The sequence below is a fragment of the Pseudophryne corroboree genome, chromosome 1 (genome assembly GCF_028390025.1).
Source record: "Pseudophryne corroboree isolate aPseCor3 chromosome 1, aPseCor3.hap2, whole genome shotgun sequence".
Lineage (NCBI taxonomy): Eukaryota > Metazoa > Chordata > Amphibia > Anura > Myobatrachidae > Pseudophryne > Pseudophryne corroboree.
Window position 1 is genome coordinate 209,168,551 of NC_086444.1, and position 20,158 is coordinate 209,188,708.

Consider the following 20,158-nt stretch of genomic DNA (forward strand, 5'->3'; position numbering starts at 1 on the left):
TTTCTTCATTCTGTATTAATATATGTCTTAGCCTACCGCATCCACATCTTCAGTGTTCTGAGGTGTTACACGTAGGACTAACGCATTGTGGAGTAGTGGAATCACCGCTGCGCAGCCAAGACCAATCTTAACACGAAAAATATATTGTTACATATAATGTGTATCCAATCTGTCACTCCACTGCATGTCTGCTCTCTGTCCCACTCACCACACATTGCTCTCTTCCAAATAAGGAGACAGTTGCTAAGGAAGATCTCAGACATTTTCAATTACAATCAAATTTATTTTACTATTATTATTACTACCCTCAAGGGTTTCAATTCGTGGGCGATATGGTGATATATCAAACCTTGGAGAACAATAAAGTGCCACCCAATCAGCTTCTATTTACAGGCTGTGTTTGAAAAATGACAGGAGCTGATTGGCTGGTACTTTACCTCTTTTCAAGGTTTCATACGTTTCCCCCCATGTTTGTAAAAAGCTAAAATGACCATTACCAAGCTCTAACCTCTATTCACACACATTTTCCAATTTGTAAAAACAGAATTAGGTATAAATGGTAATAGGGACTAGATCTATAGGCCATCTCCTAGCAACAGCAGATACAGTATGTCACATAAAAAGTGCTGAAAGATTCTAACCCTCTAATAAACAGGATGTTTTCCACTACAAACAAGTGGATACCAAGTGGCCAGATCTTGCAGGAGCTTGCAACTATGCTGACAGCTGTCATGCTCCAACTAACTTTTATGGTGTCCAGGCAAATGATTCCACTGATTTTAATGGCAATTTCTGATCAATTCATAACAATATTCACAGGGGTTGGGTAAGGGATGCCAGCGGTTGAGAATACTGACCCCAGCATCCTGACTGCCATGATTCCGGCAAGAAAGCACAATTGAAGTAACTCTAATCCTAATCCTCCCCCCAGTAGCCTAACACTAACCCTCCCTTCAAGCAGCATAACCCTGACCCTACCCAGCATACTTGCTGTTGAGATTCCAGCATCGGCATTCCAGGAGGTGTCGGGATTCTGGCGTCAGTCTCCTGACCGCCACTATCCCGTACGTCAGGATGCCAACTACATCCCATTCACAGGTTCACACAAAGTAAAAAAATATATCTATACACTATTATTATCCAGCCACGTCTTAACAAGATCAAAGTTTTTATCCATCCATTTAATGTTCTCTTCTATAGTCTCCTTTGCTTGTTGAACACTCCGGAGCTGAGAACCATTTTCCTTCAACAGTTCAAAATATTCTGTCACCTAAAAAAAAAAAAAAAAAAAAGTAACTATTTGTAAAAGTGAAGCAGACAAAGTAAGCGTCTTAACAATACATTTGGTGCAAAGAGAAATAATGGTCTATTTTGTTATTTCATACACCTGGGAAGGAAAACCTGTATGGGATCAGATCACTGGAATGATCACATCTGCAGAGAATATAGGGCAGGCGTGTACAGTTCTCATAAAAGGGCTCAGTGGAACAGTACTGCATGGGACAGGGGTGGTGTCATGATGTGGAGAGGAGGATGGAGACACAGCATGCAATAGGGGTTTCAATAATGAAAACAAAGAGGTGTAACTGGACACCTATGAGCCCAACAGTAGCATTTTGTAAGGGGTCCCCATAACTGCCCAATGGTGAAAAATATGAAGTTATGGTAGACTTACAGTCGATAACTCTATTTCTCCTAAGTCCACAGTATCCACAGGATATATATTGGTATATGAGGTAGCGTCAGCGTATTAACACCAACGATCAAAAGCTTTCGGCCTCCCAGAATGCAACAGGCCAGTTCCCTATATCCCCGCCTCCTGGCTCAGGCAATTCAGTTCATTTCCAAAGCTCAAGGCAGGAGCATCATATAGAGCCCTAATCAGGTAAGAAAAACACACATACACACTTCCATACAAGAAGGAAGAGGTTAGTAGGTGTAAGGATCCTCAAATCACGTGCATTAGGGTGGGATGCCTGTGGATACTGCGGACTTAGGAGAAACAGAGTCCACAGATTATCCACAGGATATACATTGGGATGTCCCAAAGCAAATTTAGTCGAAGGGACGTTCCTGATTCGACAGGAGAATCCTTCGCCCGAATGCAGTGTCATGAGAGGCAAAGGTGGCAAAGGCATAATATCTAATGAATGTATCAATGGAAGACCATGTGGCTGCCTTACATATTTGTTCCGCCATGGCACCCTGGCGTGATACCCAAGATGGACCTACCTTGCGAGTAGAATGAGCACAGACATTAGCCAGAATAGGCAGACCCGCCCAAGAGTAAGCTTCCGAGATAGTCATCCGAAGTCACCTCGCCAGCGTTTGCTTGTCTACAGGCCATCCTCTCTTGTGGAACCCATAGAGAACAAAGAGAGTATCTGTCTTTCTGATGGCATTGGTACAATCCACGTAGATCCTTAAAGCCCAGACTGCATCCAAGGATGCATCTCCCGCAGAAAGATCCTGCTCTTGGAAAGGCCAGTACTACAATTTCTTCATTAAGGTGGAATTTAGACACCACCTTAGGAAGATAACCAGATTTGTTTCCGAGAACCGCTCTATCTGGATGAAAAATCAAAAAAGGGGAGCAACATAACAATGCCCCTAAATCTGATACTCTTGTAGCTGAGGCAATAGCTAGCAAAAAGAAAGCCTTAGCAGTCAGCCATTTAAGATCCACTTGCTTCAGTGGTTCAAATGGAGTAACTTGAAGCGCCTTTAGGATTTAATCTAGATACCAAGGAGCTGTAGGGGGAACAAAAGGCGATTGGATGTGAAGCGCCCCTTGGAAAAAGAGCGAGCATCCTGCAGGTTGGTAATTTTCTTTTGAAACCAAACCGCTAATGCCGATACTTCTATTTTCAAGGAGGACACACAGAGACCTTTATCCATTCCTGCCTGAAGGAATGCTAAGACCCTAGAAACTCTAAAAGACCTGGGGTCTAGCGTCTTGGCACAGCACCATTGGAAATATGCTTGCCACACCCGGTAATAAATACGAGCAGAATATGGCTTCCTTGCTCTAAGCATTGTTTGAATTACCTGTGGAGAAAACCCTCTAGCTTTCAGGATTGACGTCTCAAGAGCCACGCCATCAAAAACAGTCAATCCATATGGTTGTGATCACAAGGACCCTGTGACAGTAGATCTGGATGTTGATGCCAGGGAGTGTCCACTGACAGCCTCTGTAGATCTGTTTACCAATGCCTTCTGGGCCATGCCGGAGGTATTAGAGCCACGGTGCTCTTTCCTTGTTTGACCTTCCGAGACACCCTGGGCAACAGGGTGATTGGTGGAAACACATAGGCTAGCTGAAAGTCCCATCTTACCGACAGAGCATCGATGAAGACCGCTTTGGGATGCTTTGTTCTTGATCCGTATTCGGGTACTTTGAAATTCTGGCGAGAGGCCATGAGATCTATCTCTGGCAACCCCCACTTGTCCACCAGACTCTGAAAACCTCGGGGTGTAAAGCCGATTCGTTTGCATGAATGGCGTGCCGACTGAGAAAATCCGCTTCTCAGTTTAGGACCTTTAACGTATTCAGCCGCACAGCGAAAGAAACGGCAGCAATAGTTTACAGACTCATATGCATCAGGCACTTATACAACTACTCCTACCCAATGGTAGGTAGAGACTTAGTGCTGTATTACCTGCCTCAGGAGAGTGGGATAAAGGGAGACTTCACCCCGCTTCCAGGATTGAGCAATATGTTAGCAAATGCTGAGTGGATCCAGACGCCTAGCATCCACAACAGTGAACACAGACGCACCAGTCACACAGCCGCCTATGCTGCGACTGGGTCCTTTAGATACACAGCATCTCAGACGGAAGCGGGGAATCAGTTCATGGCAGGAAACTCGGCGGAAACTGGTCATGAACCGGGGGGAGGGGCGACCAGGGAGGCACCTAACTCCCCACTGCTGACGTCAACCCAAGGGAACCCGGCCTCATACTAATCCCTGGAGCCTATGATCCCTGGAACCTAGCGCTGGTGCACCCGAGGTGACAGACGCGTCAGCGACTGTTCAGTAGTCTCCTCCCGAAACAGTGCAGCTGTGTCTTGCGTCTCCCCCGCTAAGTGGAACCAACGCCTTCTCCCCGTGCACCGGCCACAGCCTGATAACGTCAGCTGGACTTGCTAGCAACAGCACTGTACACGTGGGTAAGCGTTGTCGCGACGCGGCAGAATGTTGTTGAAGCGACTCTTTCTAAGGTGTGTGTAAGGCGCTTTTTAGAAAGCTTGCTCAAAAAATGTAAGACTATAAAAATGAATGAATTAAAAAGCTTATGGCTGCCAAAATCAGCAGCCGAAAGATCGTGGTCCAGCTCCTGCCGCACCAACAAAAAACTGAATTGCCTGAGCCAGGAGGCGTGGTATAGGGGACTGGCCCGTTGCATTCTGGGAGGCCAAAAGCTTTTGATCATTGGTGCCAATCTGCTAATGCTACCTCATATCTCAATTTATATCCTGTGGATAATCTGTGGACCCTGCAGAAGAAAGTCACATATACAAAGAGGTTCTAATAGGGATGATTGGCGGCATATCCGTTGCACCCCCAGTTCCTATGGACGTTACACCCTTATAAGTGGACCTTGTACGTAAGCTTACAACATGGATATGTGAATGACTGTGGGCCTGATTCAGAAGGGGATGCAATTGAGCAGAATGTCTATCTCCATGGCTGACTGTCAGTGTAACTGCGTATTTGGATGCACCACATTCGAGTCTGTCTAGCAAACACCTGTGTTACGACCCAGGTATGCCCACTGACATACCAGTTCTCTGCATCCAAAACTGCACAGCTGTAATCATTGGGACACATGCAGAGAACATAAAACATCGGTATAGCGGAACAAGCCCTGTATGTGACTCTGTGCAAACATTGGTATAGCGGAACAGGCCCTGTATGTGACTCTATGCAATGATAGGCATAGCGGGATATTTCCTGTATGTGACTCTGTGCAAACATCGGTATAGAGGCATAGGCCTGTATGTGACTCTGTGCAAAGATTGGCAGAGCAGCATAGGCCTGTATGTGACTCTGTGCAAAGATTGGCAGAGCGGCATAGGCCTGTATGTGACTCTGTGCAAAGATTGGCAGAGCGGCATAGGCCATGTATGTGACTATGGACAGTGGAACTGGCAGGAAAATGTTTAGTCAAACAAATGTTCACATTTAAAACAAAAATGGTGTTTTACAAATACAGCCCCGTGAGTGAGTACTGCGCATGCCAGCAAATTGCCTAATGGCGCATGTGTAAAGGGTTAAGACCTTGGGGATAATCTTCGTTCGTCAGCTGTGCAGTAGTGTAAACTGCAGCACTGACAGGACAGATACCGTTACAGCTTGCTGTGGTAATAGCTCATCATAAATAAATGAGCATAAAACCGGAGTACCACGGTGAGTGATAACTGTAATTCACACTACCCTGCAGGACTTTCGATAAATGAGAGCAATAGATTGAGGGAAGGGGAAGTGGGGAGGGGGGGGGGTGGGGTTGGAGCAGAGGACACTGCACTGAGATATAAATTATTTTTCAAACACAGGGGCAGATGTATTAAGCCTGGAGAAGTGATAAAGTAGTGATAAGTGGAAGGTGATAACGCACCAGCCAATCAGCTCCCAACTGTCCATTTACATAATGGAGCTGATTGGCTGGTGTGTTATTACTGCTTTATCACTTCTCCAGGCTTAATACATCTACCCCACAGTCTGTAACATGGCAGGTAGGAGCTGACTGATTGGTGCAATTTGTCACTCACAGTGAAATTTATCACTCATTCATAAATAAGGGCATTAGATTGAAGACGGGGGACACACTGCACTGAGACTAAGGGGTCTATTCATGAAGCAGTGAAAAGTGTGGAGAAGTGAGAGGTGAGCCATGGCAACCAATCAGCATTGAAGTAACATTTTTAATTTGCATATTATAAAATTATAGAGAGCAGCTGATTGGTTGCCATGGGCAACTTCTTTACTGGCTCACTTCTCTACTGTCTTCACTGCTTCATGAATAAACCCCATAGATTCAAGGTTGGGGAGATACTGCGCTGAAGCATAGATTGAAGAGGGGGATGAAGGGGGGGGGGGGGGAGATGGCACTGCGCTGAGACATAGATTGAAGGGAGGGGAAAACAGAGAGACAGAATGAATGCAGGGGGACGAGACGCAGAGAGACATAGAATGAAGGGGGGGGGGGGGCAGAGAGACATAGAATGGAGGGGGGATGAGACATAGAATGAAGGGGGGGGGAGAGACATAGAATGAAGGGGGTGAGATGATGGTGTGGCTGAGAGATGACACAGGGGTGGTGGTGGTGTGCTGAGAGAACGCAGAGGGAGATGATGGTGTGCTGAGAGACAGTGCAGGGAGAGATGATGGTGTGCTGAGAGACAATGCAGGGAGAGATGATGGTGTGCTGAGAGACAATGCAGGGAGAGATGATGGTGTGCTGAGAGACAACGCATGGGTAGGTGATGGTGTGCTGAGAGATGGCGTAGAGGGGGTGATGGTGTGCTGAGACACAATCCAGGGGGAGATGATGGTGTGCTGAGAGACAACACGGGAAGGTGATGGTGTGCTGAGAGACAGCGCAAAGGGGCTGATGGTGTGCTGAGAGACAACGCAGGGGGAGATGATGGTGTGCTGAGAGACGACGCAGGGGGAGATGATGGTGTGCTGAGAGACGATGCAGGGGGAGATGATGGTGTGCTGAGAGAACGCAGGAGGAGATGATGGTGTGCTGAGAGACAACGCAGGGGTAGGTGATGGTGTGCTGAGGGACGGTGCAGAGGGGGTGATGGTGTGCTGAGAGACAACACAGGGGAAGATGATGGTGTGCTGAGAGATAATATGTTGGGGAGATGATGGCGTGTTGAGAGATGACGCAGGGGGAGATGTAGGTATGCTGAGAGATGATACGTTGGGGAGATGATGGTGTGCTGAGAGACGACGCAGGGGGAGATGAAGGTGTGCTGATAGATGATGCGTTGGGGAGATGATGGTGTGCTGAGAAACAACGTGGTGGGAAGGTGACGGGGTGCTGAGAGATGCAGTGGGGAGATGATGGTGTGGCTTAGAGACAATGCAGTGGGTAGATGATGGTGTGCTCAGAAACGACGCACAGTGGATAATGTGCTGAGAGATGCAGGGGAGAGATGGTGTGGTTGAGAGACGTAGGGGTCAGGAAGTGACACAGGGGGGGGGGGCACAAGTGTTGAACCGCTATAGTATGATGCCGACCTTGTTAATATTCCTACACAAACAGGCATCTCCCAGGCGATGTGACCTACAACAATAGTGAATACAGACTGCAGATGCCATCTTCCCAGAGAGGATGCATTTCTTCAGAGGTTCCACATTGTGAGAAACCATCATATAGGTAAGGCACATATGGAATTGAAAGGAATGTTCCTAGAGTGACGAGAGATGGGTGGCGTGTCATGTAGGCACGGCCCATTTTCAGTGGCCACGCCCCTTCCAATATGTGGCTATGCTAATTTTTCCAGTGTACATTGTATTTGTGTGTGTGGGCAGGGGGGGCGCACACCATTCTTAATCTTGCCCTGGGCACCGAAGACCCAAGATACGCCTCTGCCTGGCAATGTGCATTTAAAAAATATCAAAGTTGTCTTTTCAATTTCTTATACAGATGATGTCTTTCACTAATTGGTAAACAAGCTTTTCCCAGTATTTTGTAAGTTGCAGTAAAAAATTGCCAGGAAAATGGCCGCTGCGCTATTTCCCCAGAGACTAGTGCACGTGCATAGCGCCAGAGACTAATGCACGTGCATAGCGCCAGAGACTATTTACTAATGCACTGTGGCTAGAGGGGAGGAGGCCCGGGTGGAGGCTGCACCCAGACCAGACTACAGCAATACTGTAACCTGAGTGTAAAAGGGGCACTGTGTGTAAGAATGGTATTACAGACACAGTTATCATGAAACCATTATTAGTCTTTTGACATCTATGTTTTGTAGGTTACTGTTTATATTAATCACAGACTGCGTTATGGCATTTGCCCATAAGAAGGACAGGCAGATAAGAAGACTCAGCAGACGTGAGGGAGGCTGCCATATGTGCCCTAAGGCAGGGACGTAGCCAAGCAAGCATTGTACACAATTTCACCATCTCACAACAAATAGTCAATGGGCCTAATTCAGACCTGATCGTATAGGCAAAACCATGTGCACTGCAGGTGAGGCAGATATAACATGTGCAGAGAGAGTTATATTTGGGTGGGTTATTTTGTTTCTGTGCAGGGTAAATACTGGCTGCTTTATTTTAACACTGCAATTTAGATTTCAGTTTGAACACACCACACCCAAATCTAACTCTCTCTGCACATGTTATATCTGCACCCCCTGCAGTGCACATATGGTTTTGACCAACTGCTAACAAGGTTGCTGCTACGATCAAGTCTGAATTTGGCTCAATGTTTGGAATCATTTCCAGGGGTCCGGGGCCACGTCAACAACAAGCTACTGCAGGGCCATACCATGACAACCACAACCAGGGTGGAGAGAATGATTAGAAATAAATCAGTAGCTAATTCCTGCAAGTGTGCACAGCAAATAGCCCACGATCTATGGGAAAGCCAAAAAGTAAATGTCCACGTTTCACATGTAATGCAACGACTGAAGGATCACGACATACTGGGTCACTGCTGAAGCAAGAAGCCCTTCATGAGCAGCGGCATAACAATGGTGGGACAGTCAGGGCATGTGAGGGAGTGCGGAGCACAGCTTGTGTTGTGGCAATCACCAGTAACTGTTACCCCAACACTGCCTGCACACGCTATATGCTCAAGACACGTTTTCCTTTCCTATGCTTAAAAGACTCAGGGGTCTATTTACTAAGCCAAGGATGGAGATAAAGTCACTGGAGATAAAGTACCAGCCAATTGGCTAACTGTCATTTTTCAAACACAGCCTGTGGCATGTCAGTTAGGAGCCGATTGGCTGATGCTTTATCTCCATCCAAGGCTTAGTAAATAGACCCCACAGTCTCTGCCCTGCTGGGCTTCTGTGGCTGATTCTTTCCCTGAGGATCATCCATTCTTCTCAACTTCCCTCCTCCTACTATACCACCGCTTCTCTTGCCCTACATCTACACTTACACTATATGGCTGCTGACACCCCCAGGGGAATGCTGGGCGACATATGCTTTCTGGACCAACTGTTCTGATTTAGGCCGGACTTGGTTTAACAATAATTAAAAGAAGCTTCTAATAAATACTGTAAAAGCCTCTGCACAAGCTGGCTGAGAAAAACACTGTACTAGTGCTGTTGTATTGAAATTAGGATTTTAATTACCTACCGGTAAATCCTTTTCTCGTAGTCCTTAGAGGATGCTGGGCACCCGCCCAGCGCTTCGTGATCCTGCAGTGGTTACTTAGTTCAGTACTGCTTGGTTCTTGGTTAAAGTACTGTTTGTTACTTGGTTAAGCAATATTGTTCAGCCGTTGCTGAGTTTTCAAGCTGGTTAGCTTGGTATGCCTGGTATGCGTGAGCTGGTGGGAATCTCGCCATTATCTGTGTAAAATCCTTCTCTCAAAGTTGTCCGTCTCCTCGGGCACAGTTTCTAGACTGAGTCTGGTAGGAGGGGCATATAGCGAGGAGCCAGCCCACACGGTTAAACTCTTAAAGTGCCAATGGTTCCTAGTGGACCCGTCTATACCCCATGGTACTAATGTGGACCCCATCATCCTCTATGGACTACGAGAAAAGATTTACCGGTAGGTAATTAAAATCCTATTATCCTGAGGCTTATACATTTTGACAGTACAGCACTTTTTCATTTTAATGTATAGCCTGCAGCAAGAAAACAACGGAAAACTGAAATTTTCTCTTACGTCCTAGAGGATGCTGGGGTCCACATTAGTACCATGGGGATATACCAAAGCTCCAAGAATGGGAGGGAGAGCGCGGAGGCTACGGTAAAACTGATTGACCAAACTTCAGGTCCTCAGAGGCCAAAGTACCGAACCCAGACCAAGTAGCCGCTTGGCAAAGCTGCAAAGCCGAGACACCCCGGGCAGCCGCACAGGAAGAACCAACCTTACGAGTAGAGTGGGCCTTAACAGATTTTGGACACGGCAATCCTGCCATAGAATACGCATGCTGGATAGTGCACCTGACCCAGCGAGAGATCGTCTGCTTTGAAGCAGGACACCAAAGTTTCTTGGGATCATACAGGACAAACAAAGAGTCAGATTTTCTGTGACGAGCAGTCCTCTTTACATAGATTTTCAGAGCCCTTACAACATCCAAGGACTTGAGGAGGCAGTAGCCACTGGCACCACAATAGGTTGGTTGATATGAAAAGCCGACACAACCTTTGGAAGAAACTGCTGACGTGTCCAGAGCTCAGCCCTATCTTCATGGAAGATCAAGTATGGACTTTTGCAAGACAAAGCCCCCAACTCCAACACACGTCTAGCAGAAGCTAAGGCCAACAAAGCGACAGCCTTCCACGTGAGAAAATTGACCTCAACCTCCTGAAGAGGCTCAAACCAATCCGATTGGAGGAACTGTAGTACCAAGTTAAGATCCCAGGGTGCCGTAGGCAGCACAAAGGGAGGCTGGATGTGCAGAACCCCTTTCAAAAAAGTCTGAACCTCAGGGAGTGAAGCCAGCTGTTTCTGGAAGAAAATGGATAAGGTCGAAATCTGGACCTTTACGGATCCCAACCTCATGCCCATATCCACACCTGCTTGCAGGAAGAGGAGAAACTGTCCCAGTTGAAACTCCACCGTAGGAAACTTCTTGGATTAACACCAAGATACATACTTTTTCCGAATGCGATGGTAATGTTTAGACGTTACTCCTTTTCTAGCCTATATCAGGGTGGAAAAACTTTGTTCGGAATGCCCTTCCGAGCTAAAATCTGGCGTTCAACCTCCATGCCATCAAACATAGCCGCGGTAAGTCTTGATAAGCGAACGGCCCTGTTGTAACAGGTCCTCCCGAAGAAGAAGAGGCCTCGGATCTTCCAGCAGTAGATCCCGAAAATCCGCGTACCAAGCCCTTCTTGGCCAGTCTGGCGCAATGAAGAATGCCTGAACTCTTGTTCTCCTTATGAGCTTTAGAATCCTTGGGATGAGTGGAAGTGGAGGAAACACGTACATGGACTGGAACACCCACGGAGACACCAGAGCGTCCACTGCCACTGCTTGCGGGTCTCTCGACCTGGAACAATACCTCCGAAGCTTCTTGTTGAGGCGGGAGGCCATCATGTCTATTTGAGGAACCCCCCAAAGATTTGTCACCTCCGTGAACATCTCTGGATAGAGGCCACAATCTCCTCGATGGAGATCCTGTCTGCTGAGAAAGTCCGCTTCCCAGTTGTCCACTCCCGGAATGAAAATTGCTGACTGCGCCAACGCGTGTTTTTCTGCCCAGAGGATGATCCTTGTTACCTCTGACATTGCAGCTCTGCTCTTTGTTCCACCCTGTCGGTTTATGTAGGCCACCGTCGTTACATTGTCTGACTGCACTTGAATGGCTCGATCTTGCAGAAGATGTGCCGCTTGGAGAAGACCATTGTACATGGCTCTTAGTTCCAGAATGTTTATTGGAAGACCGGATTCCAGACTTGACCACCTTCCTTGGAAGGTTTCCCCTTGAGTGACTGCGCCCCATCCCCGGAGGCTTGCATCCGTGGTTAGAAGGATCCAGTCCTGAATCCCGAACCTGTGGCCCTCCGGAAATCTAGACATTTGTAGCCACCAGAGGAGTAAAATCCTTGGTTTCGGTGACAGGCGAATCCTCAGGTGCAAATGTAGATGAGAGAGACCCCGACCACTTGTCCAGGAGATATAGTTGGAAGGATCGAGCATGAAATCTTCCGTACTGTAGAGCCTCGTAGGAGGCAACCATCTTCCCCAGAAGGCGAATGCACTGATGAACCGATACCCAGGCTGGCTTCAGGACATCCCGGACCATTGTTTGAATCACCAACGCTTTCTCCTCCGGTAGAAACACCCTCTGCACTTCTGTGTCGAGGATCATCCCCAGGAAAGACAATCTCCTTGTCGGCTCCAAATATGACTTTGGAAGATTCAGGATCCAACTATGGTCCCTGAGCAGACGAGTCGTGAGAGCAATAGACCAACAGCTTTTCCCTGGTCGATGCCTTTATTAGCAGATCGTCCAGATATGGAATTATGTTCACCCCCTGTCTGCGGAGGAGAACCATCATACCATCATCTCTGCCATCACTTTGGTGAACACCCTTGGTGCCGTGGAGAGGCCGAATGGCAGTGCCTGGAACTGATAGTGACAGTCCAACAGTGCAAATCTGAGATAACCCTGGTGCGGCGGCCAAATCGGAATGTGGAGGTACGCATCCTTGATATCCAGGGATACCAGAAACTCTCCCTCCTCCAGACCTGAGATCACCGCTCCCAGAGACTCCATTTTGAATTTGAACTCCCTCAGATAAGGGTTTAACGATTTTAAGTTCAAAATTGGTCTGACCGAACCATCCGGTTTCTGTACCACGAAAAGGTTTGAATAATAACCCTTGGTTTGCATATGAGGCGGAACTGGGACAATGACCTGTGACTTTTTAAAATTTTTGGATGGCTTCTTGTAGGATAGCCCTGTCTGGCAGCAAAGCTGGCAAGCCTGATTTGAAGAATCGGTGAGGCGGAAGTTCTTGAAACTCCAGTCTGTACCCCAGGGATCCAGACTGGACAACACCCAGACGTGGCTGAAACTTCTGAGCCTTGCACCCACCAGCCCGTCTTTCAGGCTTCGCGGTCCACCGTCATGCTGAGGATTCTGAGGAACCAGAAGCAGGTTTCTGGTCTTGGGAGCCTACGCGTGCAGGCTTTTTGGATTTTGCACGACCACCTCTAAAGAAGGTGGTAGGAGGCTTGGACTTTTTTGTCTTACAGGTCCGAAAGGACTGCGATGCAGATGAAGAAAAGTGTTTATTCGTAGAAGGCGTAGCTGAGGAAAGAAAGGGTGACTTACCCGCGGTTGACGTGGAAATCCACGCATCCAATACTTCCACAAATAGAGCCTGACCTGTGTAGGGTAGGTTTTCCACACTTCTCCTGGATTCCGTGTCTGCAAACCATTGGCATAGCCAGAGACCCCTGCGAGCTGAGACATACATGGAAGATATCCTTGCAGTCAGCGTACTTCATGGATTCAACCATGAACCCCACAGAATCCTGTATGTTACGTAAAAATAATTAAATGTCACTTCTATCCATTGTATCCAATTCCTCTAGTAACGTGCCTGACCACTTTACTATAGCTTTAGAAATCCATGCACAGGCAATAGTTGGCCTCAACGCCACCCCTGAAGCAGTGTATATAGATTTGAGCGCAGTGTCAATCTTAGGATCAGCCGGTTCTTTTAACGCGGTAGACCCAGGGACAGGTAAAACCACCTTCTTTGACAGTCTGGAAACAGATGCGTCAACTATGGGTGGGTTTTCCCATTTGTTTTCTATCCTCCTCAGGGAAAGGAAAAGCAACCAGAACCCTTTTGGGAATTTGGATTTTTTTCTCCTGGGATTCCCAGGATTTTTCAAATAAAGCGTTTAATTCTTTAGACGTAGGGAAGGTTAGCGAGGCTTTCTTATTGTCTGTGAAGTAAGCCTCCTCAACCTGCTCAGGTGTTGTGTCAGAAATGTTTAACACATCTCTAATGGCCTCAATCATGAGCTGCACCCCCTTAGCTAGGGATGCCTTCCCCCCTTAGCACATCCCCATCACCGTCAGCCGTGTCAGAGTCGGTATCCGTGTCATCTTGTATAATCTAGGCAAGTGAACGTTTCTGTGGGTATATGCTAGGGGATTTTGAAGGAATAGGAACAGAACCTGATCAAACTGCCATAGACTTCTTTAAAACCTGAGTTTCAGTCTCAGTATGAGCTACCCTGGTAGAGATCTGAGAGATCATTCCCTTAATAGAGGTCAACCACTCAGGCTCAGTAATAGGGATCTGAGAGAAGACATTACATTACTGTGTACATGGAATGGATTCCTCTGGAGAAGAAATATCCTCAGCAGCATAAGACACAGAGTCCCTAGACACTGCTATGTGAGAAAACAACCCCCCCCCCCCCCCACAGGAAAATTTCAGACACAGTTTCCCCCCAAGTATGCCACAGAGAAACACAGAGCTTGGAGCCAGCACACACACGGCGCTTCCCTGGGTAGATATAATACAACTACCTGGCACTGACTGTGTACTTTAATAGACTACATAGTAATTTCACAGCCTCCCCCCCCCCCCCCCCCCCCTGCTACAACCCCCTGGTACCACACAAGATAGCTGGAGTTGCGTGGAGGGACAGCTCTCCCTGTCAGCGTCTCTGTACTGGATCTGCAGGCAGGAAAATGGTGCTGAACACTGCTGGGTACGTTCTGAGGAGAAGCTCTTCACTTCTTTATACTGGCCCGAGGAATGCTCGCAGCATTACCGAGGTCCCTGACAGCCTTGGTGACTCATAGCGCCGCACTGTGTACCGCTGAGCCTCCGGAGCGCAGTTAGTACTGCGCTCCCACCCTGTTGCCGCCATCCTCACACCGGCTGCCCGCTTGCTGTGGGGGCCGGTGACTCACTCGCCACCGGAATCTTCTGGCTCTGTTAGGGGGTGGCGGCATGCTGCGGGAGTGAGCGGTCGCCTGGGGCGGCTAACAATCATCACCCTCAGGAGCTCGGTGTCCTGTCAGCGGAGATAGTGGCCTTTAACCTCTCAGGGTTGGACACTACTCCCCCCCTAAGACCCACGAAGCAGGGAGGCTGTTGCCAGCAGCCTCCCTGTGCCTAACTCTATTAAAAACAACAAAACTAGAAAAACTAGTGGACCCGTCTATACCCCATGGTACTAATGTGGACCCCAGCATTCTCTAGGACGTAAGAGAAATTATATTTTCTTTTTTTATACACACAAAAAGTGTGGTAAGCAACTTGGTTACTATTTTTTATTATTTTGTACTAAGTTTATGAAATGAGCAGCATTTCTTGACAGTGGGGAACAATAAAAATTATATAGAAAATGATTTGTCTAAAAACTGTTGATCACTATTGTAGTCTCTTAATCTTATGCTGAGCCCATTTTTTTGAGCATCCATACAAACTATATTACACATATATATATATATATATATATATATATACACACACACACACATACATATATATATATATATATATATATATACTGTATACACACACAGGTATGAACGGGTCGCACTCACATCAGATCAGTGTCCAATGGCTGGGGTGTCACTTGAGAAATCCAAAGGAAGTCCATATATAGAAATAGAAAAAGTGCACTCACCAGAGCATATTCATAAAAAGAATTTTTAATCCTCACATATACAGTACATCATGGTTGGTGATCTCAACGTTTCGGTCCACTCCGGACCTTCATCAGGATATACACAGCATCATCTGTCACACCAGACCAGCATCAATATATATATATATATTTATTTATTTTCCCCCGGTGGGGGTAGTGTAAAGTTTGACACTGATCTTATAATTAAGATAGCTGGGCAGAATGAGGAGTTAAATACCATTGAATCTGGGGACTGTCAGGAGGGGCGGGGCTTATTAATTATAATGTAATTTGCTGAGATGGGTAAATAACAGAATATCTAGGTACCTCTTTTAGCCACTCCCTCGTAGAAAACAGTTTTGTGACTCCGACAACCATATTCCCAAGGGTATGAGATCCCAGGTCAAACCTAAAACATAAACATGAATGAATCATATGAGCGGAAGTGTTGAAAGCCTTAGGTCTACAAAGGTGCATTACTAATATATGGATCATACTTTTCAACAAGGTGATCCCAGTTATTCTTTAGAAATTCCCAGGCTAAAATGTGACCAACTTGGTTCCTGCTCACAGAGGTGACAATTTGTAAAAGTTCTTGCGTTTTTACAACTTCTCCTTTCAAACTCTCTTCCATTAACCTAAAAGAAAAATATAGGATATGTGTATATATACACACACACACACACACAAAATATATAGACCACAAAACCACCAATTTAACAGATTTTGTTATGTATAAAGTTGGAAGATTCTGGACACACAACTGACACTGTTATATCTATCCATGTGCAAACTTCAGTAAGCAACATACCAGGTATTGATCCAATTGCTTTTGTTCAGGTTATTATTAGACTGTGGGGGTCATTCCGAGTTGATCGCAGCTGTGCTAAATTTAGTACAGCTACGATCAGGCACTCAGACATGCGGGGGGGCGCATCAGTGCTGCCCCCCCACCCCCGCAGAAATGCAAGAAGCATCACACAGTGGCGAAGCTTTTGCATTTCAGGAGTAACTCCCGGCCAGCGCAGCTCCTGCGGCTGGCCGGGAGAACCTCCTCGCTGTCCGGGTCGCAGCGGCTGCGTGTGACGTCACACAGCCGCTGTGGCCCGTCCCTGTGTTGGCCGGCCCGCGCCCCCTAAATGGCGGCTTATCGCCGCCGTCCAGCCCCCTCCCATCCAGCGACCGCCTCTGCTTGTCTATAAGGCAGTGGCGATCGCTACACTACAACGGTAAACGATAAACTGCAGCGAGCGATCGGGTCGGAATGACCCCCAGTGATCCATGTGCTGGGATCATAAAAACATAAAATTTGAGTGCACATACGAATCACGTGGCCCATCTATTTTGCCACTTTTGTAACCTTATAATAACTTCAAACCTATTTGACCCATACAGTAGTTATTTGTAAGGATAACCTTATGTTTGTCCCAAGAATGTTTAAATTGCTCTACTGTATTAGCCTCTACCACCTCCGGCCAGGTTTAAAAATAAGAATTTACTCACCGGTAATTCTATTTCTCGTAGTCCGTAGTGGATGCTGGGAACTCCGTAAGGACCATGGGGAATAGACGGGCTCCGCAGGAGACTGGACACTCTAAAAGAAAGATTAGGTACTATCTGGTGTGCACTGGCTCCTCCCTCTATGCCCCTCCTCCAGACCTCAGTTAAGGAAACTGTGCCCGGAAGAGCTGACACAACAAGGAAAGGATTTGGAATCCAGGGTAAGACTCATACCAGCCACACCAATCACACTGTACAACTTGTGATAACCATACCCAGTTAACAGTATGAACAACAACTGAGCCTCAGTGACAGATGGCTCATAACAATAACCCTTTAGTTAAGCAATAACTATATACATGTATTGCAGAGAGTCCGCACTTGGGACGGGCGCCCAGCATCCACTACGGACTACGAGAAATAGAATTACCGGTGAGTAAATTCTTATTTTCTCTGACGTCCTAGTGGATGCTGGGAACTCCGTAAGGACCATGGGGATTATACCAAAGCTCCCAAACGGGCGGGAGAGTGTGGATGACTCTGCAGCACCGAATGAGCAAAGGCAAGGTCCTCCTCAGCCAGGGTATCAAACTTGTAGAACTTAGCAAATGTGTTTGAACTCGACCAAGTAGCAGCTCGGCAAAGCTGTAAAGCCGAGACCCCTCGGGCAGCCGCCCAAGAAGAGCCCACCTTCCTTGTAGAATGGGCTTTTACTGATTTAGGATGCGGTAACCCTGCCGCAGAATGAGCTTGCTGAATCGTGTTACAGATCCAGCGCGCAATAGTTTGCTTTGAAGCCGGAGCACCCAGTTTGTTGGGTGCATGCAGGATAAACAGCAGTCAGTTTTCCTGACTCCAGCCGTCCTGGCTACATAGATTTTCAAAGCCCTGACTACATCAAGTAACCTGGAGTCCTCCAAGTCCCGAGTAGCCGCAGGCACCACAATAGGCTGGTTCAAATGAAACGCTGATACCACCTTAGGGAGAAATTGGGGACGAGTCCTCAACTCTGCGCTGTCCATATGAAAGATCAGATATGGGCTTTTACATGACAAAGCCGCCAATTCTGACACACGCCTAGCTGAAGCTAAGGCCAACAGCATGACCACCTTCCATGTGAGATACTTTAGCTCCACGGTCTTAAGTGGCTCAAACCAGTGTGATTTCAGGAAATCCAACACAACGTTAAGATCCCAAGGTGCCACTGGAGGCACAAAAGGGGGCTGAATACGTAGCACTCCCTTAACAAACGTCTGAACTTCAGGCAGTGAAGCCAGTTCTTTTTGAAAGAAAATAGATAGGGCCGAAATCTGGACCTTTATGGACCCCAATTTTAGGTCCATAGTCACCCCTGACTGTAGGAAGTGCAGAAATCGACCCAGCTGGAATTCCTCTTTTGGGGCCTTCCTGGCCTCACACCAAGCAACATATTTCCGCCATATGCGGTGATAATGCTTTGCTGTCACATCCTTCCTAGCTTTTATCAGCGTAGGAATCACTTCATCCGGAATGCCCTTTTCCGTTAGGATCCGGCGTTTAACCGCCATGCCGTCAAACGCAGCCGCGGTAAGTCTTGGAACAGACAGGGCCCCTGCTGTAACAGGTCCTGTCTGAGAGGCAGAGGCCATGGGTCCTCTGAGATCATTTCTTGTAGTCCTGGGTACCAAGTTCTTCTTGGCCAATCTGGAACGATGAGTATAGTTCTTACTCCTCTCTTTCTTACTATCCTCAGTACCTTGGGTATGAGAGGAAGAGGAGGGAACACATAAACCGACTGGTACACCCACGGTGTCACTAGTGCGTCCACCGCTATCGCCTGAGGGTCCCGTGACCTGGCGCAATATTTTTTTAGCTTTTTGTTGAGGCGGGACGCCATCATGTCCACCTGTGGCAGTTCCCAACGATTTACAATCTGTGTGAAGACTTCTTGATGAAGTCCCCACTCTCCCGGGTGGAGGTCGTGCCTGCTGAGGAAGTCTGCTTCCCAGTTGTCCACTCCCGGAATGAACACTGCTGACAGTGCTAGCACGTGATTCTCCGCCCATCAAAGAATCCTTGTGGCTTCTGCCATTGCCATCCTGCTTCTTGTGCCGCCCTGGCGGTTTACATGGGCGACCGCCGTGATGTTGTCTGACTGAATCAGTACTGATCGGTTTTGAAGCAGGGGCTCTGCTTGAATCAGGGCGTTGTAGATGGCCCTTAGTTCCAGTATATTTATGTGTAGAGAAGTCTCCAGACTTGACCACTGTCCTTGGAAGTTTCTTCCCTGAGTGACTGCCCCCCATCCTTGGAGGCTTGCATCCGTGGTCACCAGGACCCAGTCCTGTATGCCGAACCTGCGTCCCTCGAGAAGATGAGCACTCTGCAGCCACCACAGCAGAGACACCCTGGCCCTTGGGGACAGGGTGATCAACCGATGCATCTGAAGATGCGATCCGGACCATTTGTCCAACAGATCCCACTGAAAGATCCTTGCATGGAACCTGCCGAAGGGAATTGCTTCGTAAGAAGCCACCATCTTTCCCAGGACTCGCGTGCAGTGATGCACCGACACCTGTTTTGGTTTCAGGAGGTCCCTGACCAGAGATGACAATTCCTGGGCCTTCTCCTCCGGGAGAAACACCTTCTTCTGTTCTGTGTCCAGAATCATTCCCAGGAAAAGCAGACGCGTCGTAGGAATCAGCTGCGACTTTGGGATATTCAGAATCCAGCCGTGCTGTTGCAACACTTCCTGAGAGAGTGCTACGCTGACCAACAACTGCTCTTTGGACCTCGCCTTTATGAGGAGATCGTCCAAGTACGGGATAATTATAACTCCCTTTCTTCGAAGGAGTATCATCATTTCGGCCATTACCTTGGTAAATATTCTCTGAGCCGTGGAGAGACCAAACGGCAACGTCTGGAATTGGTAATGACAGTTCTGTACCACAAACCTGAGGTACTCCTGGTGAGGTGGGTAAATGGGGACATGCAAGTAAGCATCCTTGATGTCCAGCGACACCATAAAATCCCCCTCTTCCAGGCTTGCAATAACCGCCCTGAGCGATTCCATTTTAAACTTGAACTTCTTTATATAAGTGTTCAAGGATTTTAAATTTAGAATGGGTCTCACCGAACCGTCCGGTTTCGGTACCACAAACATTGTGGAATAGTAACCCCGTCCCTGTTGAAGGAGGGGGACCTTGAGTATCACCTGCTGGAGATACAGCTTGTGAATTGCCGCCAGTACTATCTCCCTTTCCCTGGGAGGAGCTGGCAAGGCTGATTTGAGGTAACGGCGAGGGGGAGTCGCCTCGAACTCCAGCTTGTATCCCTGAGATACAATTTGTACAGCCCAGAG

General features: G+C 47.5%; 1 protein-coding gene across 2 annotated transcripts in view; it reads right to left on the reverse strand.

The window, feature by feature from the left end:
- Positions 1 to 262: 262 nt before the first annotated feature.
- ERAP1 (endoplasmic reticulum aminopeptidase 1) overlaps positions 263 to 20,158 on the reverse strand; it is a 351,733-nt gene continuing 331,837 nt past the window's right edge. For both annotated transcript variants that reach the window (XM_063964056.1, XM_063964055.1), the window contains 3 exons: positions 15,816 to 15,956; positions 15,646 to 15,727; positions 263 to 1,270 (listed from right to left, as the gene is read on the reverse strand). In XM_063964056.1, the coding sequence (XP_063820126.1) occupies positions 1,124 to 1,270; positions 15,646 to 15,727; positions 15,816 to 15,956 (370 nt within the window). In that variant the 3' untranslated portion in view covers positions 263 to 1,123. The remainder of the gene's footprint in view (positions 1,271 to 15,645; positions 15,728 to 15,815; positions 15,957 to 20,158) is intronic.